This window comes from Phodopus roborovskii, unplaced genomic scaffold (genome assembly GCF_943737965.1).
Source record: "Phodopus roborovskii unplaced genomic scaffold, PHOROB, whole genome shotgun sequence".
In the NCBI taxonomy this organism is placed as follows: domain Eukaryota; kingdom Metazoa; phylum Chordata; class Mammalia; order Rodentia; family Cricetidae; genus Phodopus; species Phodopus roborovskii.
Genome location: NW_026126517.1, coordinates 26,217,767 through 26,245,163, shown reverse-complemented (window position 1 = coordinate 26,245,163; position 27,397 = coordinate 26,217,767). Strand labels below are relative to the sequence as shown.

The 27,397-nt window shown below is 41.3% G+C and overlaps 1 protein-coding gene across 6 annotated transcripts in view; it reads right to left on the bottom strand.

Moving 5' to 3' along the window:
- Usp28 (ubiquitin specific peptidase 28) overlaps positions 1 to 27,397 on the bottom strand; it is a 57,698-nt gene that overhangs the window by 25,732 nt on the left and 4,569 nt on the right. For 3 of the 6 annotated variants that reach the window (XM_051197370.1, XM_051197372.1, XM_051197374.1), the window contains exons 2-10: positions 15,889 to 15,966; positions 14,862 to 14,994; positions 13,686 to 13,791; positions 12,545 to 12,704; positions 8,016 to 8,102; positions 7,400 to 7,537; positions 6,042 to 6,115; positions 5,016 to 5,095; positions 487 to 635 (exon numbers count right to left, since the gene is read on the bottom strand). In XM_051197370.1, coding sequence (XP_051053327.1) covers positions 487 to 635; positions 5,016 to 5,095; positions 6,042 to 6,115; positions 7,400 to 7,537; positions 8,016 to 8,102; positions 12,545 to 12,704; positions 13,686 to 13,791; positions 14,862 to 14,994; positions 15,889 to 15,966 — 1,005 coding nt within the window. The remainder of the gene's footprint in view (positions 1 to 486; positions 636 to 5,015; positions 5,096 to 6,041; positions 6,116 to 7,399; positions 7,538 to 8,015; positions 8,103 to 12,544; positions 12,705 to 13,685; positions 13,792 to 14,861; positions 14,995 to 15,888; positions 15,967 to 27,397) is intronic. The other 3 variants (XM_051197371.1, XM_051197373.1, XM_051197375.1) reach the window with 1 other exon arrangement.

Sequence of the window (27,397 nt, the reverse complement as noted above, 5' to 3'; positions counted from 1 at the left end):
ACAATTAATTACTAACTATCCTACGTGGATACTAATCACTTGTGTGTTAACCACACTTTCCAACCCATCCAAAAAACAAGAATTCCACATAAATAAGTGAAAATTACTTTTTAAAAATGTAAAAGCAAAGGCAGAATTTACAACTGAGAATAAATACTATAATAGGGAAAATATTCTAAATGGCATACCAGAGGAGTTAATCACTTTTGCCCTCCAAAAATAAGGAGGCAGTGCATTCTCCCTACTCAGGTACAGGTAGGCTTCCACAGAAAGAGAAAAACTTGATCATACTGAAAACATCAGAAGCAGTAAAAACCTTTGCATGAGACTCACTGATTCCCATCAACTGGCAACAGATAGGAGACAGATTCAAACTCTGTTCAGTGTGTGGTTACCAAACTGATAATTCGAACCTGTTTGCCTAAAAGTTCAATCCTACTTCAGTGGCTTTGTCATTGGCAGAACAAGCAAAAATATACAGCTTACCTCTTGTCCATACTTCACTGAATGATCGGAAGGAAGCAGCGCAATGTCACCTTCCACCATGGCCCCTTCCAAACATTCGTCTAAGTTTCGATAACCATTTACCTGGAGAGGATACTGGCCGAAGGTCTCGTTGTTACAAAAGGACTTTCCTAGGCAAAGAAGGGGGGTGTTAACACCACACCATTTAAGGTGCTCTACTAAGACACCTGAGAACTGATAAGAAATACGCTTAAGCCAGGGTGGTGGTAACCTTCAATGACCGAGTGAAGCCAGGCATGAAAAATGAGCTAACACTGATGCTGCAAAAAGTAAGGCCAACCAATGCACACTCCTCCCAAAGACCTTCATCAAGAGTGGCTGGACTGCAACCACTTTACAAGAGGGGCAGAGAGGACTATATCAAATGTGAAGTATGTAAGCTGAGAATTTAACAGTAAACTTCAGACTGGGGGAGCTAGGGGTTATTACAAACAAATCAGTTTCTTAAAAAAATGTATTTCAATATAGACATAGTGGTATACATATGCAATCCTGGCATTTGAAAGGCTGAGAATTGATATTTCAAGGCCATCTTCAACTACGTAGCAAGTCTCTGCCTCAAAGAAACAATAACACAAAATATTTCAAGTAAAAAAAAAAAAAAAAAAATGGGAGGGGTGGTGGTGGATGGTGCTGGAGAGATGGCTCTGTGGTTAAGAGCAGTCACTGCTCTTCTGAAGGTCCTGAGTTCAATTCCCAGCATCCAGATGGTAGCTCACAACTGTCTGATGACATCTTCTGGTGTGCAGATGTACATATAAAATACCCATATACATAAAATACTTAATAAAAAAGGGTTGAAATGGAGCCCGATGATACTGAAATAACACTTGCCAATCAGTCATATGTGAATCACACTTGGGTGCTGAGGATTTAGTTGAGTGGACATCATGGACTCAACTCAGTCCTGGGTTGAATTCACAGAGGAAGGGGATTTCAATACTGATTTAAACTAACTCAGAGGCTTAGATGAAAGTTCCAGGTCAGCCCTTGCACCTTTGTGTGGGGGGATGGGAGGTGGTGATGGGGAGTATTTACTAACCCATGCAGGCACATGTGGACTCAAGTTGATTTGGGGAATTGGGGGCAGTCTCACAAAAAATAAACCATGACTGTGCTGACTAGTATTATGCCAACTTGATACAAGCTGGAGTTATCAAAAACCTCAATTGAGAAAATGCCTCCGTAAGATCCAGCTGTATCAAATTTTCTTAATTAGCAATTGGCAGGGGAAGAGAGAGGCCCAGTTCATTTCAGATGGTGCCATCCTTACACTGATGGTCATGGGTTCTATAAGCAAGCAAGCAAGCAAGCAAGCAGGAGCTGGAAAGATGACTCAGCAGTTTAGAGCACTGGCAGCTTTTCCAGAGATCCTGAGTTTAATTCTCAGCAACTAAATATTGGCTCACAGCCATCTATAATGGGATCTGATGCCCTCTTCTGATCTGCAGGTACAATACCATATACATAAAAATAAGTCTTTTTTTTTTTTAAAGTATTTTATTTTTATGTGCATTGGTGTTTTGCCATGGCTGCTGGGTCCCCTGAAATTGGATTTATAGTCAGATGTGAGCTGCCATGTGGGTTCTGGGAATTGAACCCAGGTCCTTTGGAAGAGCAATTAGTGAGTGCTCTTAACTGCTTGCTGAGCCATCTCTCCAGCCCCCAAATAAATAAAACTCAAAAAAGGAAACAAGCAAGCAAGCAAGCAGGTAGGTAGGCAAGCAGACGGAGTAAGCCATGAGGAGCAAGCCAGTAAGCAGCAGCCCCCCCCCCCATGGCTTCTGCATCAACAGCTGCCTCAAGGTTCCAGCCCTGACTTCCTTCAATGATGCACTGCCAATGTGGAAGGGTAAAGACAAATAAACCCTTTCCTCTCCAACATTTTGCTTTTGGTCATGGTATTTTTTCACAGCAATAGTAACCCTAACTAAGACAAGGACATTTTTTAAAAAAGATTTATATATTTGTACACTGTTCTGCCTGCATATATGCTTGCAAAACAGAAAGGGAACCAGATTTTATTATAGATGGTTGAGAGCCAGTATGCGGGTGCTGGGAATTGAACTCAGAACCTCTGGAAAAGCAGCCTGTGTGTGCTCTTAACCTCTGGGACATTTTAAAATTATGTATATAAATTGAGAATTTGAGTAATAATTGGATATTTAACATTTAAAACGCTCACTTTTGCAGAAGTTGTGTGTGGAGATGTAATGAAGAACATCCCTTACAGGCTCAGGAATTTGACCTTCCTGCCCAGTTTGTGCAGTGCTTACAGTCCATAGCCTTAGGCCTTAATGGAGGAAGTACATCACTGGAGGTGGTCTTCATAGTTCATAGTCTCACCTTACTCTCAGACTGCTTTCTCTGCTTTAAGCCTGCAGCTAAAAATATCTGCTGACTGTTATCACACCTTCCCACTATGATGGAGACTTACCCTTCTGGAATAGCAGCCAAAATTAAACTCCATAATTTGCTTTTGGTCATGGTGTTTTTATCACAACAGAGTACTTGGTACCAGAGAATTGCTGCCTCACTGGCTTGTTGCTACCAAGAACCTGACCATGCTGGTTTTGGAGGACTATGGAAGACTTTGGAACTCTGGACTAAATAGTATTGAATGTTTTAGGCAGAGCTTAAAGGACTATTCTAGTAGGAGCCTAGAAGACAACAGTGCTGAGAACAATGAGGACTATGGAGGCCTGACTCCAGAGGTTTCAGAGGGAAGTCCAAACTAACAGCACCCAGAGGACAGGCCTGTAATATTCTGGCAAAGAATCTAGGGGCTGCCTTTTGCCCTTGTCCTAGGAACTTGCCCGAGGCAAAATTAAAAAGTAATGGACTGATTTAATGGAGTGCTTATTATTGTCAATGCTTACATAGGTCTACTGTGAAAAAAAACAAGCAGGGCATAAAGAAATACAAAATGTATAGTTTGGAGAGTTGCAGCCAAGGCACCTGATGGAAAGAAAGACTGTAACTGTTAGTAGATCAGTGCCTTTAATGAGAAGCCTGCTCAGTGCTGGAACAAAGGGAAGGGCTTCCTCAGGGCAAAACTGTGCCCAGCAAGCCTCCATCTTCTAACAAGAGAGCTCCTAGAAAGCAACAAGATTAAAAGCTTCTGCTAAGGGAATTCAAGGAGGCAAGGATCCATCCCAAACTGGCAGCCCAACTTGGCAATGTCTGTTATCCATGTGGTACTGACCTGAGAGACATTAAGCCCTTTAAAGCTGAAGTTCCAGACATCAGACACTGAACTATAAGATTTGGGATTTGTCCTGATGGCTTTTGGTCTTGTTTGGTCCAGTATTTCCTCACTATTCCCTCATCCCTCCCTTTTGGTACGGGAATGTATATTTTGTGCCATTATATGTTAAAGTATATAATTTGTCCTTTGATTTTTATATGGGGTTATAATCAAGAGAGTTTCTTGAGTCTCAGAAAAGACTTTGGACTTCTAAGTAGTGTTAAAGACTGTAAAAGACTATAGAAGACTTTTGAAGTTAGACTAAATATATTTTGCATTATAATATGGCCATGAGCCTTTGGGGGCCAGGAGCAGAATGTAGTTTAAATGAGAAATAGCTCCCACAGGTTCAGGCAATCTCCAGTTAGTAGTGCTGTTCAGGAAGGTAGCCTTGTTAGAGGAAGTACATCACTGGAGGTTGACTTAAGAGTTCATACCCTTTGCTTTACTTCCACTTTGCTTTGGTGGCTTCATCCTTCAAGTTAAAGATGTAATCTCTTAGCTTCCTGCTACCATGTTGTCCTCACTATTGTGGGGACCATAAGCCCAAACACTTTCTTCTGTAAGTTTCCAAGGTCATGGTATTTTATCATAGCAACAGAGTAATGCTAACACATGGTGGTACTGGGCTACATTTCTAATATTATCAGGGGCCATGGACGTAGCAGTAAGAATGTAACATGAATTCTGGGTTCAAGTCCCAGTACCAAAAATAAACACAAACAATGCAGTTAAAAAAAGCAATCCCCAGAGGTGGTGCATGCCAGTAATCACAGGGAAGGCTGATGCAGGAAGAGTGGTGTGCATCTGAGAGCTCACCCTAGGCTGCAAGTAAATTTTAGGCTAGCCTACATTTTGTATGAGGCCGTGTCTCAAAAAACAAACATAAAAGCCTCACAACTCTTAACAAACCACCCAAAATACCAAGCATTAAAGATGAATAGAATGAGGGAGAAGTGCAGAGAAAGACTGTGCAGGGAACAGCTGGCCATCACCTCACAAGCTGCTGAATTCACAGAGGCTTTGATACCATTCTATTTGTACACAGTTCGGGACAAAGACTGTGTCCACTGCATAGAGGATGTGACTAGGGATGCTGGAGCTCACAGACTATGTGGCCATAGACACACAGACAAAATCCAGAGCCAGTGTTCAGCCCAGGGTTTGTTGGGCTTTCAAATCTATCCTATTTCCCTGAAAGCACACAGCAGTGAGAACCAGTTGCACATAAGACAGACTTTACCTTCTCGAACCCCTTCGGTCAGGAAAGTACCATAGAACAGCTGCACCATGGGATTTTCAGATTTACTCCTGGGACTGCTACTATTTTAAAAAAGAGAAAGACAATTCTGTGTCAGTTGGATCAAATACATGCTCTCAAAAGCCAAGTGCACTCAGACAACAGTAGTCCATTTACATTAACCACAGACTGCCACATGGCATCTAAGGAAGCAAGGGCTTATTTAGTTCAGCCCAGACACTGACAAGAAGATGCCTGGCACTATGTGAACCCTGACCTTGGGAGTATTAGTCTTTAGGATGTTAGGGAGCCACACATGGTGACAAATGTATATATACAAGTGTCTATATACATTTGATATAGATACCTATGCCTGATGGCATGTATATACAAGGTAGAGAATAGCAGAGCACTAAAGAATGGACTCCCCCAGAGTTTTACAAATAAATACTGAAAAATTTTCTCAGTGGCACAACAAAATTAGAATGCAAAGTTTCTTTTCCTAAAGCCTGTCTTACATTTTACTTAACTCTGTAAGTTCCCAGTTCCAAACTATTTCATAGTACCTTATTCTCAAACCTCAGACTTAATACTATTTAGAAAAGCAGGTTCTTGGCAGCCACATGAGAATGATACATATTCTTGTGGCCCTGACTGGGGTGAATGACTCCCATCCTCTGTGAATGCTAAGCAGATGCCACAAGAGAGTGACAATAAACATAAGGGCTCCATACCATACACCACATCCACATCTAGGTCTCATTGCCCTGCTTTTAATCACATCTTACAACCAAGCAGTTAGTTGGGGTTCTTTCACAAGAGAGAAAAAAGGCTGCAGGTTAAGGGAACAATCTAGATCCCTTAGAGGGAAAGCCAAAACAGGACTAGACAATGAGGAATAGTTCAGTGGCCACCAAGAGGTTTGGCAAACACCAGCAATTTCTACTTGACAAGAATGACTTTCCCCCACCATATTCTCAGTGGTCGCTGTGAGTCGGAAGGATGTTCAGACAAACCCTCAACACTCACTTAACATTAACAGCTAGCTGGAACGCATCCTCCAGCCAATCCAGGAGCTTGTGTGTGAATTCACTCACATCTTGCTATAAGAGAGGCACAAATTGCAGTAAGTTAGATGCAATACTGTACTCAGGGAAATAAAGGTTTGCCCTTAAGCCCACAAATAAAGATTCTATTCTTATGACATAATCTCCTTTTTAGAGGCCAAACTTGCATAAGACACAGGAACAGGGGAGCCCAGTGACTAGAGACAAACTGCAGGGTATTAGTGAGATCTGACACTAAGCTAGGCCAGGAAGGAAGTAGAACTCTGCAGGGCTGGCCACATCTGTGTGTAACAGAAAAACAAACACCATCTCTAATTAGGCATTTTTAAAAAGGCCCAAAGAACAGACTACACTTAACTAAAATATGAAAATTGATGGAGGAAGTCAACTTTATAAACTGTTTTGAGAATGCTGGTTAGCTATGTGGCCATTTAATATAGAGCAGGTTTAACACTGTATGCAGAAAGAAGCTGGCATAACAGCAACAGCTCTGAGTTTAGTGGCAGGCAGGAAAAGGAAAGATTCCATGACTAACAGAGAAAGATCACTCAGAAAAGCTGCTGAATTTAGCTTTAGGTGGTTTGAAAAAGAGGATTTCTATCCTGAAGTGAGGTTGTAAACCTGTAATCCCATATTCAGGAGGCCAAGGCAGGAGGATCAGGAGTTCAAAGTCCACCTGGGTTCAATACTGAGATATGTCTCAAAATCCAAACCAAATTAAGATTTCTACCAGGGCCATCAGACAAAGGACTTGACTTTTCTCAATTATCCTTTGCTATGGCTCACTGAATTACTTTTCAAATTTTTTCCTGCTTCAACAGTCTCTGTTAACTCTATTTTTTTTTTTAAACCCCTCTGGTTATTGAAGATATCTTACTAAGTAGCCCTAGATGGCTTGGAACCACTGTGTAGACCAGGTTAGCTGTCTGTGTGCAGTAATCTCCTCCTGCCTCTGATGCCTGTATACTGACTGGGATTACGGCATGAGCCATCATGCCCGGCGAGGCTGCTACTCTTTCTACCACCATGTCTTCCTCCTTTGGTAGTGCCAGCACCCTGTGTAATTCTTGTTCATGCACATGGACTGCCAGAACTCTGCATTACCTCTCACTCATGCACACAGACACACAACATGCACTCTCTTTCACTACACTTTCTGAGAACAAAATAAAGGGCAAATGAAGGTACTCACAGCTTCCTGCCTAGCTATGTTCAGAGCTTATCACACAATAACAACAAAAACAGCAGTATCACATTAACAAAGAGTGACTTCAAATACTCAAGCTTGAAATATAACAAAAGAACAGAGTTCCCATGTACCTGCTGTTCCTCTGATGACCGGAAGGCTCCTTTCAGTAGATCCAGAGCTGCAGAAGGATCTACAAACTTTCGGTTTGATCCCAACAACAGAGCAAACAAATACTGAAGCTCTTGCATAAACATGATATTTCTCTTTTCCTATAGAAAACACAGGCATCTTGTAAGATCTTATTTGGAAAGTGTGGACAAATAAAGAGAAAAGTTATCAATAATCACCCTCTAATTGACATTTACCAAGCTCTAGATCAAGAGGAACACAGTCAGAGAGTACACTGAAGCCTCTAAGGGCCAGTCCTCTGCCTCAGGGATCTGCTCTGCATCCCTTGATGTCAGCAGCCAATGGCAGAAGAGAAGACAACACCTGGAGCACCGAGGTTCTAAGTGTCCCCACCCAGCACAGTACTAAGGTCAGAATAGTGCCTCACTGAACTTTTTTTTGGACTCCTGTCCTAATCTTATTCCTATGTAACTGTGCATCTTCATAAACCCCTGTTTCTTATCCAAAGGAGAGAGGAGAATGACTAACAATGAATCAAGCATCAACACAAGCTAAAACCTATCACAGTTAACACATTCAGTCCAGCAACATAGAAACTTTGCCTCAGTGCCAACTTACAGTGTGACTTCGACAGTTTTCAAGTATGTTCTGTGGTAGACTATAGCTCAGAACAAGTCTTCGGAATTCAGGCAACTGAAAGAGAGACTTAAGAAAGAAATTCATTCTTAGCTACTTTCTAAACAATTATAGTTAATTTTTGTTTGTTTGGTTTTTTTTTTGTTTTTGTTGTTGTTTTTAAATGATCTAACAGGGTCTTAGCAGATAATTTAGGCTGACCTTATACTCCCTACATAGCCAAGGCTAGCCTTTAATTCCTAATCCTCCTGCCCCAGCCTTCTAACTGCTAGGGCTACAACATGTATAATTACAGGTGTAGATTTCAAAGCCAGACATGGTAGCTCAGCCCACAGTAACTCTAGTACTCAGAGGGCTGAGGCAAAAGGAGTACAGTGGGTTCAAAGCCATCTTGGGATACATAGTAAATTTCAGGCCAATCGCAAGACTGTGAAATCCTGTCTCTAAATAAGTATACATTTTCTTTCATTTTTAAAAGTATGCATAACTGTTAACCTAGCAATTCTTCTTATAAAATGATTATACACAAAAAATAATGTAAATAATTCTTTTAGGTAAAAAAAGTCTAAAAAGAGAAATAAACAATACTAGATTAATATATATGGATATAAGCATTAGTATTGGAAAATTATGTGTCATTAAAATGATACTGTAGGTGGGTAGTAGTGGCACACGCCTTTAATACCAGAACTTGGAAGACAGAGACAGGAGGATCATGCTATAGACCATGCCAGCCTGGTCTATAGCATGAGTTCTAAGACAGCCAGGGCAGTTACACAGAGAAACCCTGTCTCAAAACAACAATAACAACAAAAAACAAACAAACAAAAACAAAACAAAACCCAAAACAGATATTGTTAAAGCTGGAGATGTTGTCAGGAGCACTTGCTGCTGCTGCTGCTGCTGCAGAGGACTACAGTTTGGTTCCTGGCACCCACAAAGGATGTCTGTAACTACGGCTATAGTTCCCCCCGGGCACCTGTATGCACATGGTATGCATATGCAGACATGCAAACAATTAAAAACAAATGTTTTTTTTAAATGATGTAGAAATGCTTCCATAATTTACCTACTAAGCAGTAGGAAAGAAAATAAACTGAAAAGAATATGTACACCAACATGAAAAATCTCAGAAATACAGTGACAGAAGCTGGGCATAGAAGCTCAGAACTATAATCTTAGCACCCAGGAGACTAAATCAGAAGGACTGCCTCATGTTCAAAGCTAGCCTGGACTACACAGTGAGTTTTGGGGCCAGCCTGAACTGCATAGCAGGACTGCCTCAATCAATCAATCAATGTTACAGAAAAGTATAATTCCATTTGTTAAGTTTAAGAACATAAAATTAATACCTTGTTTAATGCTATAGACATATATGATTATGTCTGTGTGGGCAGAAGGTGATGACAGACAGGACTCAACAGCACAAGGATTTCATAATATTAATTTTAAAAAAAGATGTACACATGTGTTCCAGTGCATTCTCAGAGGCCATAAAAAGTGTTAGGTGCTCTCCTCCATCATTCTCAACATATTCCCCAGAGTCAGGGTTTCTAAGCTCAGCTGGAAACCAGCCAGCCCAAAATCTCCTATCTCTACCCTCTTGAAGCTGGATGTCTGGCCTGGTCAAGAAACCCAAACTTTGGTGCTCATAATACGCACTTACCTGAGTTGTAAGTACAGCACTTTTATTCTGTCGTGTGTGTGAGTGTGTGTGTGTGTGTGTGTGTGTGTGTGTGTGTGTGTATGAGAGAGAGAGAGAGAGAGAGAGAAGAGAAAGAGAAAGAGTGAATTCATTTTAAAAGGAATCATTATGCAGTCCAGGCTGGTCTCAGACTCTTGAGTCATCTGCTTTAACTTCCTGAGTCCTGGAATTGCAGGTGTGTACCACCATGCATGGTTCTCAGTCACCAGCCTTAAACCTTAAAATGCCCTCTATTCTTTCATTTTATACCTCAGTAACCCAAAGGTCAGAACCACACTGCAGTCTTTCCAACTTTAGAATGTTTACATAAGCTTTGTCAGTTGAATGTCCCTAATTCCAAAGTCTGAAAAAAATCGATAAGTTTTGGGGGTTTGTATATGGTATCCTATTATCAACTAGTTTTCCTATTACCTTCAACTATTCCAAAATCCATCTGTCATTTCACCAACCTCTCAAAAAAAAAAAAAAAAAGGCTGAGCAGTTCACAAAGAAAACATACACAGTCGAGCAGTGGTGGCACATGTCTTTAATCCCAATACTCAGAAAACAGAAGCAGGTGGATCTCTCTGAGTTTGAAGATAGCCTGGTCTACAGAGCAAGTTCCAGGACAAGCTCCAAAGCTACACAGAGAAATTCTGTTTCGAGGAAGGAGGGAGGCAGGGAGGGGGGAAGGAGGAAGGAAGCAAGGAAAGAAGGAGGGAAGGAGGTAGGGAAGGAGGGAGGAAGCATAAATGTGTTCAACCTCTCTCACAGGAGCAAAGATTAAGGGCATTATGAATCCAGAGTGTTTGTCTCCACACAGATATGATTCATGAAGTAATTGGCTGATAGAATCCTAATTCTACCTTTCTACTTTTTTTTTTAATGACAGGGTCTCACAAGTCCTGACCTATATGGAATGTACTACAAAGCCCAGGCTGGCCTTAGACTTGCAGCAATCCTCTTGCCCCTGCCTCAAAAGTGCTGATTATAGATCTGTGCCGCCCCACTTGCTTTGCTCCCACAACATTCGCTATGCTTTTCATTTAAGTATGTATTTATTGAGGGCTGAGGAAGCAGCACACACATCAGATAATGTGTGTGGAAGTTAGAGGGTAACTTGCAGGAATCGGTTCTCTACTCCCACATCCCCTCTCCTTGTTAACCAGCAGTTCTAGCAGCCTTGCTCTCTCACATGGGCTATTTATTTTCATCTTTTTATTCACAAATGTTCTGTATGTAACTATATGACTCAAACCCTAGCCACCTTCACACCTGTTTAAAAGCCTCCTTATCTGTCAAGCCATCCCTGACCAACCCCCAGAAGCAGCAGCCCCTTCACTCTATCTGAGCCACCCTTAACCTCTTTCACAATGTCTTGGCATTTATCACTAGCTGATTCTGTTGATTGACCACCCTGCTGTTTTGAGGTAAACTCCAAGAGAGTACAGCTTTGTTTTAGTCACTGTTGTTTCCCAAGTCCTAATCAGAGTCAGGCATATAGTAAACTGAATGTATTTTGAAGTGTTTTGGCATTTGAGCAGTGGGTTGGATGCTTGCAGGCAGGATGAGAGAAGAACACTGTGGCCACATGAAGCTCATGATGACTGGGAAATACTTTAAGTGTATTTTGCTTTATGTGCTTTAGTGTCTTGCTTGCATATAATTGTGTATGTGTGGTACCCATGGAGTTCAGTTGTAATCCCTGCAACTGGAGTTAGGGATGGTTGAGCCACCATGAGGGTACTGGGAACTGAACCCAAGGTCCTCTGCAAGACTAAGAAGTGCTCTTAACTGCTGAGCCATCTCTCCAGCCCTGGGAAATATTTCCTGATAGCCACTTCTCTCTAAGGAAATCCACCCACCCACTTTGCTTCACTTTGATTCTTATAAAACTCTCTTCTGAACCAGAAATGTATACAGTTACCTCCCATGTCGTGTATCATACAAGGATGTAAAACATAGGCATCGTGAACTCAGCACATCAATAGCCTTACTGGCAACTACTGGCATATGCAAATCACTCCTTTTGTGTTAAACAGCACTCAACCACCTGGTTACTCCAGCTAGACCTTGCAGTCTTTCTCATTCCTCTCTTGCAGGCATTATTCATCAAGTCTATAGATTTCATCCCCCACAGGAGTGTTTCACAGGGCTGAGGATGTGGCTCAACGATAGAGTACTTGTCTTGCACACACAACACCATGGAGCAAATGGATGGATGTGTGTACCCATCTTCATTTATATTGAATTCATGCATATAGCTGGCATAGTGGTATATCACTGTAATGGTGGTGCATACCTATAGTCCCAGCATTTGGGAGGTACAGGCAAAAGAATCACAAATTTGAGGCCAGCCTGGGCTACATAATGAAAAAGAATATTTTTACTTCTCTTTTTCCAGGGTACCTATCTGCCATGCCTCTACTCCAGGCTACCCTGACCAGAACTCATTAACTGCTGACCCTAAACACTTAACATATTTATATTTCAGTATTTCCCAGTTTTTTAGACATCATAAATTCTCAATCCAAAACATACAAAGCACAGTAAGGCTACGACAAAGACTAGCCAGTTTTATATAATTTGAAAATTCTATTACATTTTATTTAGTGTCAAGATGTGACCAGATAACTTGCAGGAATCAGTTCTTTCTTCCCTCCATGTGGGGTCTTGATCAAACTCATGTCACCAGGCTTGACAGCAAGCACCTCTACACACCAAACCATATGGCTAGCCCTGTTTTAATTTTTTGAAATCACACTTCACATCTTTCATTTTAGCAAATTATTAAATTATACCCAGCTGTCTTTTGAGAACATCATACCTGGATAACAGCACTGAACCAACACGTGTTGCCAACATTTTTCAGCCCAACTGGCCAACCATCCACTCTCCTCCAGTTATTGGGATTGTGGTTTTCTCCCCAAACTTCACAGCGTTTTCGCTTTGACCGTTTAGTTTCTGCAGAGTTTGCTTCATGCATTCTGTAGCATGCCAATACCACATATCAAAAGAAAGAAAAGAAAAAAAAAAAAAACACAGTTTAGAGAACGACTATATGGAGGATGTTGGCAATTTTGCACAGATGATTCAAATGCCAGAATAATCACCCACTGAACAATCACTGGCTACATAACAGCTATAAGTGAAAATGGAGGTTTAAGTACAAATTTAAGCCCTTCCATAACAGACTATTTCTAGTAAGATCCACAATGAAAATGAGTTGAAATTCAAGGCCAATCACACCTACTCAATAAAGGTATTCATTCAACCATGATATACTATCAAAGGGCTTGCCAGTGAAAGTGGAGAAGAGGCCTTGTGCTAAAGCTAGGAGCCTCCAAACTGCCTAGCACAAAATACTCTGTTCTACATTACAAAGAAAGAAAAACTCAAGAGGTGTAAGGAAATAAGTCCAGAAATCAACAAAGACTACAGTTGGAAATGGATGTGTATGAAGCACACGAGACAAGTACCATATTAGTGCCAATTCCAACAGCATGTTCTCTGCTCACTGAGACAATGGTATAGCCATTAGCCTGTCAGAGGCCATATTTAGTAGATACTTAAGCTAGGTAGTTGTTGTTGCTTCTCCATAGTAACTGGGAACAACTAAATTTTGTAGGCTTCTATTCAAAGACTATGTTAAAATTTCTGTACTTGGCTTTACAAAGTACACCTGGCATACACCTGGAATCCCCGAACTCTGGAGGATGAGGGAGAAGGGTCACAAGTTCTAGGTCACTCTGAGACCCAAAATCAAAACAAACAAACAAATTAAAAAAAAAAAAAAAAAAGGAGAAAGGAGGGGAAGGGGATGGGACTGAATAATAAGCTAAAATTGCTCCTTAAAGAAACTTCATCTTGGTGCAATAAAGGAACAGAATTACCCCTGAGTAGCTCTCCCAGAACACAATACAACAAAGCAACCACAGAGAACAAAGATCATAAATTAAAGCAATAACCTATTAAGATCTCTGACATCAGTTTGAATCTTAGGAGACTCCAGTAGACTCAAGGCAATGGCTGCCTGAAGGTCATCTTTGTTGTCATGTGTAAGGTCTATCACTTCTGTTAGGAAATAGAAATGTGGTTAGTTTGTGTACAGGAAGTAAAAGAAACTAAAAACATTTTTCTGAACCATATGCATTCCTAATTCTCACCACAGTGACTTCTCTGTAGACAATTCTGTAACTGTCTCAAAGTCAAATGAACAACCTATAGCTGTACTGTTGTCTTATTCTCCCCAACAGTTCAGAAGTGAGCTGCTAAAATACAATGTATCAGAGGCTGGGGAGATGGACCAGAGCATAGAATGCTTGATGCTTAAGCAAGCATGAAGCCCTGAGTTCAGATGCAGCAACCACATCAAAGGATAGGTATGCTAAGTACATGCCTATAATCTCAGCCCTGGGAGGCAAAGAAAGTAAGATGCCAAAAGGACTCTGTGCCCTGCTGTCTACCAACTGGTGAGCCCAGGCTCAGTGAGCAGCCCTTTCTCAAAAAATAAATAAGGTGGAAGGGCTGGAACTCTGCAATTAAAAGCACCTATTGCTCTTGCACAGGACCAAGCACCCACAGGGTGGTTCACAAGCATCCATAACTTCAGTTCCAGGGATCCAACATCCTCTTTTGGCCTCTGAGGAACACTAGACATGCATGCAATGCACTTACATACACACAAGGAAAATACTTATATACATAAAATAAGGTGGAATGTGATAAAGAAGTAAACCTCTGGCCTACACTCATGCATGCATGCACTAAATAAAATTCATTAATATTCCACAAATTCAAAAATACATTCTATACCTGGAGGCAAATAACTTTTATCACTGTAAAATATCAGCTACTTAAGAAATTTCATAGCAAAGGATAGCCAACTTTTCTATAGTGAATGAAGGGCATACTTTATAAAGTTGGTCTATGACCTGGTACAGACATACTAATTAAGAAGAAGGAAAAAAAATTAAAGCCAGCCTGGGCTATAAAGTGAAGAGAAGTAAACCATTTAAAATCTTGATCTCAGGCTTGGCTCTCAGCAATGGCTCAGTGACTAGTCAAAGGGTCAATGTGATAAATGAGGAACCAGTCACTGTCTTGTGCTACTATGGACATGACCCAAGATAGGCGAGACCTACTTGCTAATAGTTCTTTGTTGGTAGCACTCCCTTCATCTTCAGATGGTTCTGTGGCAGTTGTGTCATAACTGGGCTCCTTAACTCTTTGGTCAGTGAGAAGGCTGACAGCCTGGGTGATATCACCATTACTGGCCTAAGAGGAAGAAAAACAATAACAAATCACAAAAGAAAGTATCCAAAATTGACAATAAGCACTTTTTTTTTTGGGGGGAGAGGGGGGTATTATTCTTTTACTACCATGGTGACACACTGAGTAAAAGCCTAAGCATAGCTCTGGGACAGAAAGTAGAGTAAGAAAGTCTAGTAAAGGCAAGAAGCTTGATGCACCTGGAGATCTAAAAAGTCCTAGTAACAGGACAAGACTCTGGTGCTTGGATTTTTCACAAGAGAAAAAAACCAGAGCCTTGCTGGATGGTGCAGTCACTGCTCCAGGAACCTAACTCCACAGAACAGTTATGGCACAGTGAATCATTAAAGGGGCCTGGACGGTAAAGTCATGAGCAGTCACCATACTTTATACAAGTGGCATATCTGTTCGAAAATAGTCTAAAAGGTACAACAAGAGAATGAAGAACCTCTTATACCCATTTCTTACCTTCAACATTATCCAGTCAGAGCCCATCATTCTTTAGCTGCCTACACCTGCTGGCTATTTTGAAGCTAGTGTTACCATTTCCTTGGGTAACATTCAGAATGTATCTTTTCAAGTTATATCAACAATGATTAAGAGTAACATCACACCTGAAGAGCAGTCAACTTCACTGCTGGAATATTTTTGGTTTGTTGGTTGCACTAAGGATCCACAGAAGGGTCTATACAAAGCACATGGATGATGGGATCCCAATGGCTTCCCCAACTGCAAGTTCCCACCATCTTCTTAATTGTTTTTCTGCTGAGGAAACAAACCCTGACCTGCAGGGTTTCTGTTCCTATGTTTTGGCCTGGTATAAAAATAGTTTGAACTGACACCCTGTGAGGTGGAGAACTGCTTGAGAGCCTGTTGGCTAATCAAAGACTGGAAACCAACCTTTAATGCTTCATGAAGAAAGGAAGGATCCTGGATGCCTGTGATTTCGCGAAGCTGATTTAACAGCATCTGGCAACTCTGTTTTAAGAAAAAATACAATCAGATACAATCAGTCAGAAAGTAGACCTGGGTACCTCTTGGACAGACAAGCCTAAGTCTTACATTTTTCACTTTAATGTGCTGACAAGCTCCATGTAGCAAGTTACTGATGGTCATCACATTCTAAAATGCTGAATCTTGTCATTCTGTCACAGAAAATACTTTAGGCAGTTATAAGAGAAATATGACTCAACAGAAAACTCCAAATACCTACGACAGTTGTAATCGGTCAATCTTAAGGAGCCAAGCTTGGGCTTTCCTCTCTGGGACAGTGCATCAGTAGGTCATATAAGGAGTCCAAGGAATCTGCATGGATGTGAGGACGAGCTATTTTAAGCTTTACTGTGCATGCCACTTGTGTGTGTGTGTGTGTGTGTGTGTGTGTGTGTGTGTGTGTGATTTTTCACTGACAATAAGCTTCTAACCATGTAATTAACAAGTGGTGCTTTAAAAACTAGCACTTTCTGAATTATCAAATAAGACATATAGATCCAGAAAAATGAGCCATGGAATGCTTCCATTAATCTGAACGACAGAGAAACCTAACTAACATCCAACTACACAGACCATCTTAAAACATGTTCTCGGCTTTAACTGTTCATTCTACTATTCTGTTTGGCAGTCAGAGCCTATACGAAACATCTATGGACAAAGGCAGCTCAACTGAAACAACTGGCTGGCCAACATGAGACACCATGGTCTTTTAGTCAACATTGAAACAAAACAATTATAGGTTATTAGTAAGCAGCAATCTAATTTGTACCTACTAATGCTGTGTCAGGATTAAGTCCTGCCTTAAGACCCCAGACTTCACCGTTAAGTTCAGTCAGTAATGACTCTAAGCAACAGGCTCCATTTACTGCCAGCTGTAACCGAAACAGTATCCTATGGTCTTCAACAGCTGAGGGCCTGCTGGCAATATATAAGTACCACAACTAGAAATAACTGATTGGGCAGCCATCCCCAGGCCTGGAAAAGGGATCAGAGCTTTCTCTTGTCACAAACTCTCTGGTCAGGAGTTAGAAATGAATCTTCACCCCTGAAATAGCACTCCAATCCCAGTCACCAGAAATGGGCTGATTATCAGGCCAGAGGGACTGAGATTTGGGCTTGGTAAAACCAGAAAAATGTAAGATTTTTTTTAAATATAGCACTAATTTCCTTCCAGGTGATTTCTAATTCCATTTGATTTCACAGTGTTTAAAAAAAAAAAAAAAGTATGTGAATCTATGAATCTAGACTCTACAAAATATTCTGAAAAACCAAAATCACATACCCCCAAAGTCATGGAAGAATGGGAGGGGACATGAAGAACCTGGTACTATCAAACTAGAACAAAGGCAGAAATGACAGACAGACCCCCACAACTTTACCAGGAATTACTCTGAATGCCATCAGCTATCACAATGCATAGAGACAGTAACAGTTCCAGCAAGAACATTTGCTAACATACAACACCTGCTTAATAGCCCTGTACAAGCACTAAATGATGCTGATTTTACATTCTTAACCCTCATAACAAACCCATGACCACAGAGAAATGACTTACACAGAGTTATTGCTGGATGGGTGTGCTCACCCCCAGCACCTCTAAGGAGACAAAGACAAAGCAGCAAATGTCCTTTTAAAGCAAACTTTTTCCCTGCAGTAGTTTGACCTTGACCTTTGCATGGTAATAAACTTCTATTTTTAAAATTTTGCCAGCCTTTATACTATCAGGAGCTGATTGCTTTGTACAATGTGTTCTAAAAAGCTATCATCGGGAAGTAGGAGGGCCAATACTGCAGCGTTTGACTGACTCAAAGGTGCCATCAGTTACTTACTCCAAGAGAAAAACCTGCTACCACGGGAACTATGCCAGAGCCTAGTGACAGTCCCATTCACTTACTTCAGTTTATGCTCCTTGCAGCTTATGTTGAAGAACCCAGTGTCTCCAGGTGTACTTCCTGGCATTCAACAGGCAATTCTTTTGCAAGTTTCTCAGCAACAAAATTAAACATGGCTGAACACACTCCTGGCACCTTTCTATTTTCCTGAATATAAAGCATTTGCTTGTAGTATTGCATGAGAATTTCATACTGCAGGTGGCTCCTCCAGTGGTAAGTGCTTTGTCTCACAGGAAATTGAATGTGCACCCCCTGGGCCTGCTTCCCACTCAGTCCTTCATACACAAGTTTTGTTTGTTTTTCCCTTTTGCTTTTATGCTAAATCACAGTGCAATCTTTCAGAAGACATTTTAAACAGCTGGCAAATGATGTGGGGAATAACAGTGGGTGCAACTTGACTGTTATTCATAACAACATGGCAGCAGGATTGAGCAGAGCTTCACGAAAACTAGACAAGCATTCTACCAACCAAGGTTCATTTCCAGCCCCAAGCATATATATTGAAGTGTTAATTTTGTAAATGTTTTACTTTATGTGTACAGGTGTCTTGCCTACATTACATGTCTATATGTCCATGCCTGGTGCCTGGTGCCTGGAGAGGTCAGAAGGAGGATTAGATCACTTGGAACTGGAGTTACAGTATGAGCTGCTGTTTGGGTTCTGGGACTTGAACATGGGTCCTCTGAAAGAGAAGTCAGTGCTCTTAACCACTGAACCGTCTCTGCAGCCCCTTGAATGTTAATTCTACTAGGCCAGGTGTAATGGCTCATAACTCAAGCCCCAACACTTGGGAGACAGAAGTAGAAGAGTTCAAGTTGGAGGTCAGCAAAGCCTGTCTCAAAAAACAAAACAACAGAAAGAATTACAAAAGAGTTTACTTATTTGATTGATTGTTTTTTGAGACAGGGTTTCTCTGTATAACAGTCCTGGCTGTCCTGGAACTCTCTTTGCAGACCAGTCTGGCCTCAAAACTCAGAGATCCAACAGCCTCTGCCTCCTGAGTGCTGGGAGTTTATTTTTACAATGGCAAACCAAAGTCATCATGCTCCACAGTATCCCCAACTTACTGTCTTTCTGGCACCTCACAGAAAGTGGATTTAAATATTAACTCACTAACTAAAGCACTCCACACACACTCTAGTACAGACAAGACAAAGCCTGATGAAGTCAAATGATGGCAAGAACCAACAGGTTTGCATTTCCTTGGCTAAATTCACAATGTTTTCACAAAAACAAACCTTCTCTTTTCTGCCCAGAGGCCGTAAGGAAAGACAGACCCACCCATCTCTGAGGAAGGCTAGCTGCACACCCCAGCCACACAGTCATTTTAAAGCCAACCAGAGAGATTTCTCTTACTCATTAAAAAAATTTCATACAATAAAACTTTGATCATATTCTTTGCCCTCTCAAGTCCCCCCAGTTCCTTCCCACTTCCCTACCCACCCACCCAACTTCATATTCCTCTGTCTCAAATAAGAAAACAAAACCAAACACTAAACCACAACAAAAGCAAGCACACACACAAAAACAAACAAACATGGAGTCCAGTTTGTGTTAGTCAACTATTCCTTAGCAAGGCGCCTACCCTGGAGTGTGGTTGACAGATCCAGTGTCACTCCCTTGGAGGAAACTGATTTTTCCCTCTCCCAGAAAGTATCAATTACAAATAGCTTCTTGGTTAGGGGTGGGACTTTGTGTCTACCTCCCCTTCTCCAAGCTGGGATTTTGCTGATTTTTTGGGTTTTTGTTTTTGTTTTTGTTTTTTTCCTCCTCTCTGGCCTAGATTCCCAGACCCTTGGGGATACAGGGAAAGGAATGGATTTCTTTTAATGCAAAAATAACTCACACACAAACAGGATTTCAGGGATTGAAAAAAAAAAAAAAAAATTTTAACCCTCCTTCACCAAAAAAAGACAATTCCTAACTCTTATGTGTGTGTTCATGTGTCTATAAGTGGCAGCACATATATGCATGCCACAGGAGTAGGGCCAATCCTGTTTGAGACAATCTCCTCCTGGTTACCTGCCTTGCAACTTTTCAGGAACACTGAAATAACACATTCAAACACTGTGTGGATCCTAAGTAGTCTCAAACTCAGATGCTCACACACTCATAGAAAAGTGCTCTACCCACTGAACTATCTCTCCCCAATTCCTATTACACCCATCTGTTCAAACAGCAATGCTTCTTTCCCTGTCCTGATGGTTAAGTTATGTTGCCCGATCTTGTCTGATCTGAGGACCTCTAATTAACTAACTAGGTAAACTGGGAGTGATGGTTCATACCCACAACTTCAGCATTGAGGAGGCTGTGGCAGGAAGAATGCCACAGGTTTGAGGCCAGCTAGCACTAATGGGGAGACTGTCTCAAAAAGCACAAGAAGTAACAAGCATATGTGCATCTACCTACTACCCACATGTATAGTTAATAAATAAAATTTAATAATAAAAAGTAACTTCCGAAATATGTGCATGCATGTGTGTCAATAGTTCTGAGACACTAGATATAGCAAATGATTGTCTTAATAAGAATTTCTTTTTACTATTTTTACTTTTATTTTTAATTATGTACACGTGTATAGAAATTTGTACACATGTGCAGTATCTTTGGAGGCCAGAAGAGGGTGTCACAACTTCTGGCACTGAAATTACAGATAGTTTTAAGTTGTCATGCCCCAGAGTAAGAAGTTCCAAAAGTACAAGAGGACCTAAAATGAAAAAGAGCTGTCCCTCCTTCTCTTCCCATCCACACCCCTGGGGGTTGCTACTATTCAGAGTTCCTCCTGGTTTATCTCTATAGAACCTGTGAACATGAGTATTATCATACTACATACCATGCTTCTTTCTTATTTTAGAAGACCTAAGAGAAATGCTCCATTTCTTTCAATACATGCCCAACCAAATATGAGAAAGAAGACCACAAAGCCATTACTCAGCTGTGTGGATACACCTACAAAACCTGAGAAAACACCATTCAACAACATATATGAAGGCAAAAATAACAGAGGGAGATGAGCCATCGGGTTTATATGCCCAGTTTTAGAAATCTAGGCACAGTAAAATGCTATTATTGGGTGTCTCTTGGTATAGTGCTTGCTGGGCTATGAAGGTTTTTAAAGTCAGGATGAGTTCGGACTTAATGTGATGAAAAAAGGGTAGCAAGCTTCACAACAGGGAACAGCTGGGGTGAAGATATTGTGTGTGCAGGTGTGTGTGTGTGTGTGTGTGTGTGTGTTAATATATTGTTTATGATCTAATGAAGCCACTGAAGATCAGAATGCAAAGCCAGTCACACTAGACAGCCATAGAAGCTGGGCAGTGGTGGTACACACCTTTAATCCCAGGACTCAGAAGACAGAGGCAGATGGATCTCTCTGAGTTCAAGGTCACCCAGGGCTACATCCCAGCACTAGGGAGGTACGTAAGGACAAGCAAAAGGTCTCATGGGAAGTTGTTTCCAGTCACAGAGAAGACAAGATCTCCATTTCAGCCTTGGTAAGAGCTACTGGTTGGCTGCTTTGCTTTTCTGATCTTCAGCTTGAACCCTAATATCTATCTCTGGGGCTTTATATTCATGCTACAAATTGCCTTTATTAGATCATAAACAATGTTATCACCACAATTTCCCCTTATTGTCTAATACAAAAAAAAGGCTATAACTAAAATAAGAAAAACCATGTACAATAAGTACAATAACTATATCTATCCTATCTTGGAAAGTACAAAGTCTTGTACCTAATCTACATTTTGTTCTAATTTGCATTATCAAATTATCTTTTAATGCCTCTCAGCCTTTTACACTTTACACCTTTTTAGTGAATTTCTTTTCTGAGTCTGGTAAACAAGGAAAACTATAAATATCACTAGTCTTCAACTCCCCAGAGACCCAAGAAGGAAATATTAACTGAGTAAGCAGGAAGTGCAAGCAAGCAACTTCCAAAAAATGTGAGAAATGACAAAACAGCTGGATGCCTGAACAGTCACCCACCTTCTGCAAAGCTGAGGTATCCATCTTCTGCCTACAGGCCTAGCATATCTGATAGACTTTTCTATAAAGCAGGATTTTTGAAGGACTGTCCCGCTTTGTCTTGGCAAAGTTTGACGGTCATTCTCTTTCATACCCTGGTTGTCCAATTTGGACAGCATACTGTTAGCAGGTGATGCAAGGGCATTTTCTTGCCCAGTGGCTTACTTTCGCCACAAAGAAAGTAACCTCCATGTGGAATTTCTTCAGAGCCCCTCATCTTCTCTGAAGTAGATTGGTGCTGCCAGGAGCAGAAATGTCTCATCATAAAACAAACAAAAAAGAACGATGTATTACTTAAATACCGAAAGTGCCATCCATATTCTGCAGCTGTTTGAAGTGTTTGAAGATGACCTATCTAAGATATAACTGTTTGACCTTGTAAACATACTTAATATGACTACAAATTCTATTGTAATAGATGACTACTAATCTACATTTTCTTATAATAATGTATAGTTGGTAATAACTTTCAAGGACTAGAAATATGTATTACATTGTTAGATGAGTTATATAGGTACAATAACCTGAACAAGGTTATAAACATATGTACAGTCTGTTTTAACAAATTAATCACAAATTTGTATCAATATACAAAATTTATATAAAAAAGTCCAATCCAATGTAAAATATTTAAAAATAGTAGCTGATTTTTTAAAGTAGAGTCAAGAATCTGCCTTTTTAATCTCATCACATATGCATGGTGGTAGAAGCACAAACTGTGAGAGTTGGTTCTCCTACTACGTGGGTCCCTGATGAAACTCAGGTCAGGTCATTAGGTGTGGCAGCAAGCACCTTTATTATAAGGTATTTAAATTTTTAAAAATATTTTGATATTGGTTATTTTTATGAGCATTTGTGCTTTGACTGCAGGTATGTCTGTGTACATGCAGTGCCCCCAGAGCACTAAAGAAGGCATAAGATTCCCTGGAACTGGAGTTAAAGATGGTTGTAAACTGTCTTATGAGTGCTGGGAATTGAAAAGTAGATCCTTAGAGAGAGCACCAGTGCTCCTAATCAAATCATCTTTCCAACCCTTGTGAAAGGTATTTAAATAGATGAATCTAGCACATGCCAACAACTGGTTCAAAATGGTATGAGACTAAGGAAAGAAGGCCTTACAGCTGAGTCACAGGGCTTCTGAGAAAATCAGAGGTAATGACAGGGACAGGATGCTGGTAGGAGGAGTGTGGAGATAGAACATACCCTGAACACCTCGGCGAATATGGACAGAGCTTAGTCAACCAAATGTTTGCAGACAGACTCCACAAAGTTGTTCTCTGACCTTCACAGGTGCACTGTGTTGCAGATACCCCCATACTAACAGGAAAAAGTAAAAGTAGAATGTGACCAAGGAAACATGCCCATCCTGAGCTTCCACATGCACACACACAAACACCTGTAAGTATATATACACAAACGCATCACCCAACACAAATGGTGCCATACACAAAGTATTAAATGCTGCACCAGTCCACTGACATGAAACACCCACAGATACATCTAAAGACAGAAAGCAGCTATCATTGCCAAACATTAAAAGCAGGAGAAACAAAGTGACAGCATAATGGATATGGAATTTTCTTTCAGGAAACTCAAAATTTAGATACTTTAAAAAAAGAAAATAAACAAGATAGAGTTCTGCTCAGGGGCACACGGTGGCCTTGCCTGAATACTGGGATGACCAGAGGACCCCACCATTGCTCAGCAGACTCAACTTTAAATTGTCTACTAGAGTCAATGCAGCATGCTGTTGGTACCACTCCCAAAGACCTTTAGGTTGGCTTGACTGATACTCTGACCTTCCTTTTCTTGTGAAAAGCCAGCCCAGACTGCAATGGACTCATCTCTCACCAACCTTAACATTCCCAAGCACTGGATCCCAAGCATTGGATTTTTTACCTGAAAAATGAGGTCCATGGTAGAAAAGTGTCAACCAAAAGAATAAAAGGCAGGGTCCAATGATTCAAGCGAACAGGCAAGAAGTAAGCTTGCTAAGACCATGCACAAGCACAGGTAGAGGGGTCAGACTTCTTTCTGTCTCACTGTGCAATAGGAACTAATCAGCTCCCAGATTGAGGCACTGTATTTTCAGGGGGAAAAGACTGAGAATGCAGCTCACTGGAACAGTGCTTGCCTAGCATGCAGGAGGCCTTAGGATCAACCCTCAGAAAGAAACAACCTTAGGTAGGCAGGCCTGGTAGGAGTATTCCTGCAATCCCAGCACTTGGCAGTGGAAACAGAAGACTGCTGCAAGTTTGAGGCCAGCCTGGACTAAAAAGATAGCCTCAAAAAATACAAAAAAAAAAAAAGATTAAGTAATGTGTTAAATACAAACTTTCTTTTTCTCTTTTTTCAGGTCTAATATTTATTTTTTAAAGTTCTGTCAGTGAAGAGACTAGAGCAAGTGATTTAAATATATAGTGGGACTCTTTAGAGGGGAAAAAAAAGGTAGGATAACTCATGAAAATCATAAACTCAAACTCCAAAACAAGTTATCAGCTTAAAACATAGTAATGAGAGATCATAATGACAGACCAAATGTGGTGGCACATGCCTGCAATTCCAGCACTAGGAAAGTTGAGGCAGAAAGACTGCTGTGAAGTCAAGACTAGCTGGGATACAGAGAGCCCCTGCCTCAAAAGAATCAACAAATAAAATTCTTCCTAAAAGCCTCACTTGGGTCAACAAGAAGGCTTGGCAGAGAAAAGGCTTGCTAAGTATCTTGACACCGAGTTCAATCCTTGGCACCTACATAAAGGTGGAAGGAGAGAACTGACCCCACAAATTTCCCTTCTGACCTCCACTCCCACCCATACCCACCTAGCATGCACACAATAGAGGGTTTCTTTTTGAAAACTTTTTGGCAGTCCTCAACATCAGGAACCTAGCAGATGGTGATTAGGTAAAACCACTAACTGCTACAAACTGTTGTTCCCAGGTCAGGCTCTCTGCAAGCCAATGGCCAAAACTCTCTGGGCTTGCTGAGCTCAGATCCATCCACATGGCTACCTCATGATCGAAGCTGCACTTGCCACCTCCATCCTTGCTTAGAATCTAGGAAGCAGCCTGCCTGACTCCCCTTACCTGTTTCCCAACGTTTTCACACTAACTTTTAATCATAACTGTCATTGGGGAAAAAAAGATGCTTGCTTTTTGAAACAGGGTCTCAACTTGTCACAAATACTGGCTTGGAACTTACCACATAGCCCAGGCTTAAATCAAACTCACAGCAATTCTCCTGCATCAGCAAAACTTTTAGGAGAGTTTTCAGTGCTGGTGGTACTTTGGCAAAAATGGTCAACATTTCTAAAACTCTGTCAAATTTCTCTAAGAATGTGGCAAGCACCACAGTGACAGAGTACTTCTCTGTATGACCCAGGAAAGTGGCATGGCAACAGGAAGTGGGCAGACTAAGCCTAGAAAGTCTAAAGGTGTAAGAAGACTGTGCTGAGGCATGAATGTTCTGAGTCTGTGTCGGCAGGGCTAAGGCAGAGAGACCTGGCTAGGAAGAGAGCCGGGAGGGGAGGAGAAAGGGCTACATGATCTAGTTCTGAGCTGGTTTTGTTCTAAGGATGATAAAAGAAGACAATAAAATCATAAGGTTCTATTGATTTGAAAATAACAACAGGTGCATCTGGAAACCAAGTGAAGACTACACATAATGGGGGCAGCAGACAAGACTGTTGACATGCTGTTTGGAGGGTTTGCTGTGGCTGCTGTTCTCAGAGTTAAGGGCTCCTATGCACAGCAGAATGGGACTTCTATCTTTAAGCTTCTAACAACTTAATGTATAAATGAGTTCCCCAGGGATGGAATTAAAAGGCAAAATTTGGGATAAGATGTAGCTCAGAAGGTAGGGTGGTAGCCTTGCATGAAGCCTTGGGTTTGATCTCTAGCACTGTATAAACAAAGTGTGGTAGCCCACACCTATAATCCCAGCACTCAAGAGACTGAAACAGGAGGATTACTGTGAGTTTGAGGGCAGCTTGTGATAAGAGTGAACCCCTTTCTAAATAAATCAAAACACAGCTTTGATTTAGCAGGTCTAAGGTGGAGGTCCAGGTGCTGGTTCTGATCTGCAATGCACCTGATTCCACCGTATCAACACTCAATCCTGATGTTCTGACCTGTTAACAAAGGCCACTGAACAGAGCTGAGCAGAAATAAACAGACAATAGCTGGAAAGTAGGACTAGCCAGCTTACACGCCCAATTTTTACAAGTTTAAATTCCCAGTGAGCAGATGCTGCTGATCCTGGAGTAACAGGGAAAGACAGAAAGGTTTGTGGGGGTAGTCCAGGACAAATGGCTAAGGTGCCTATTTAACATATCAAAGCTGGACGGGGCTACCAGGTTCTCCCAGCATCCCTCAGTCCCTACCTGTTATAGGCTAGCAAACTCCCACCCTCTACCCTGAACTCTCCAGGCCAGGGGCTTCTGCCCTTCCCCCAGAAGCTCTTCTCTGTATAATCCTGACATTTTGGTTACCTTTCCCTTTTGGACCTTTGTCCTCCTGGCTGCAGTGCCTGGTTCCCCCCTCTCTCTCTTCTGCTTTCCCCTCTCCCACATGGCCCTTCTCAGTCTGGTCATGTTCACTCTGAACTCTTTCTTCTACATGTCCCTGCCTCTGACTATGTTCTCCCACATATCTGTAATAAACTTTCTCCTCCACCATACCTAGGAGCAGTCATGTCCTTTTCTTTTCTTTTTATTTTTTTCATTCAGAGGTTGAGCTAAAAGACAGACATTATTTACAGGAGGGTTTCTATGCTGATCACATGACAGGCCACATAATACTCTTTTGGGGTCTAAACTGTACCAGGTAAGCTACTGTACCCACTACACTCCAGCTCACCCTTCCCCACAGTCACAGTCAAAACATCTCAAGGGCTAGAAAGATGGCTCAAGAGCACTGGCTACTCTTGCAGAGCAACAAGTTTGATTTCCAGCATCCACAATGCAGCTTACAACTGCAGTTCCACAGGACCTGATGCCCTCTCCCAGTTTCTATGGACATTCCATGCTCATGGAGCACAGACATCCACATAGGCAAAACACCCATATACATAAAATAAGAATGAACCTCCAGGTATCGCCATGTCTCCCAGAGTGCACACTATCCCTGGTGAGACCCACTAGTGGAGATTTACCTCTAACAAACAAGGGGAAAGAAAGAAAGTATACTTTTCCCATGGAAATAAGAGATGAGATGCTGAGGAATGGAATGAACAAAACATCAGACAGCTTTTAGACATCAGCAAGCTCTGAGGATTAGGAAAAACTAAATACTGGGACATGGGACTGGTGAAATCAGCAACGACACCTGCTGCAAAGCCTGCCCACCCTAGCCCATTCCCTAGCACCCACACTGGAAGGAGACAGCCAACTCCTCCAAGTTGTCTTCTGACCTCCACATAGGTGCCCATAACCCACCCCTGACCTCCCCCCCATAAAAATGTTAAAAAAAAGTATTAATCTTTTTTTTTTTTTTTTTTTTTC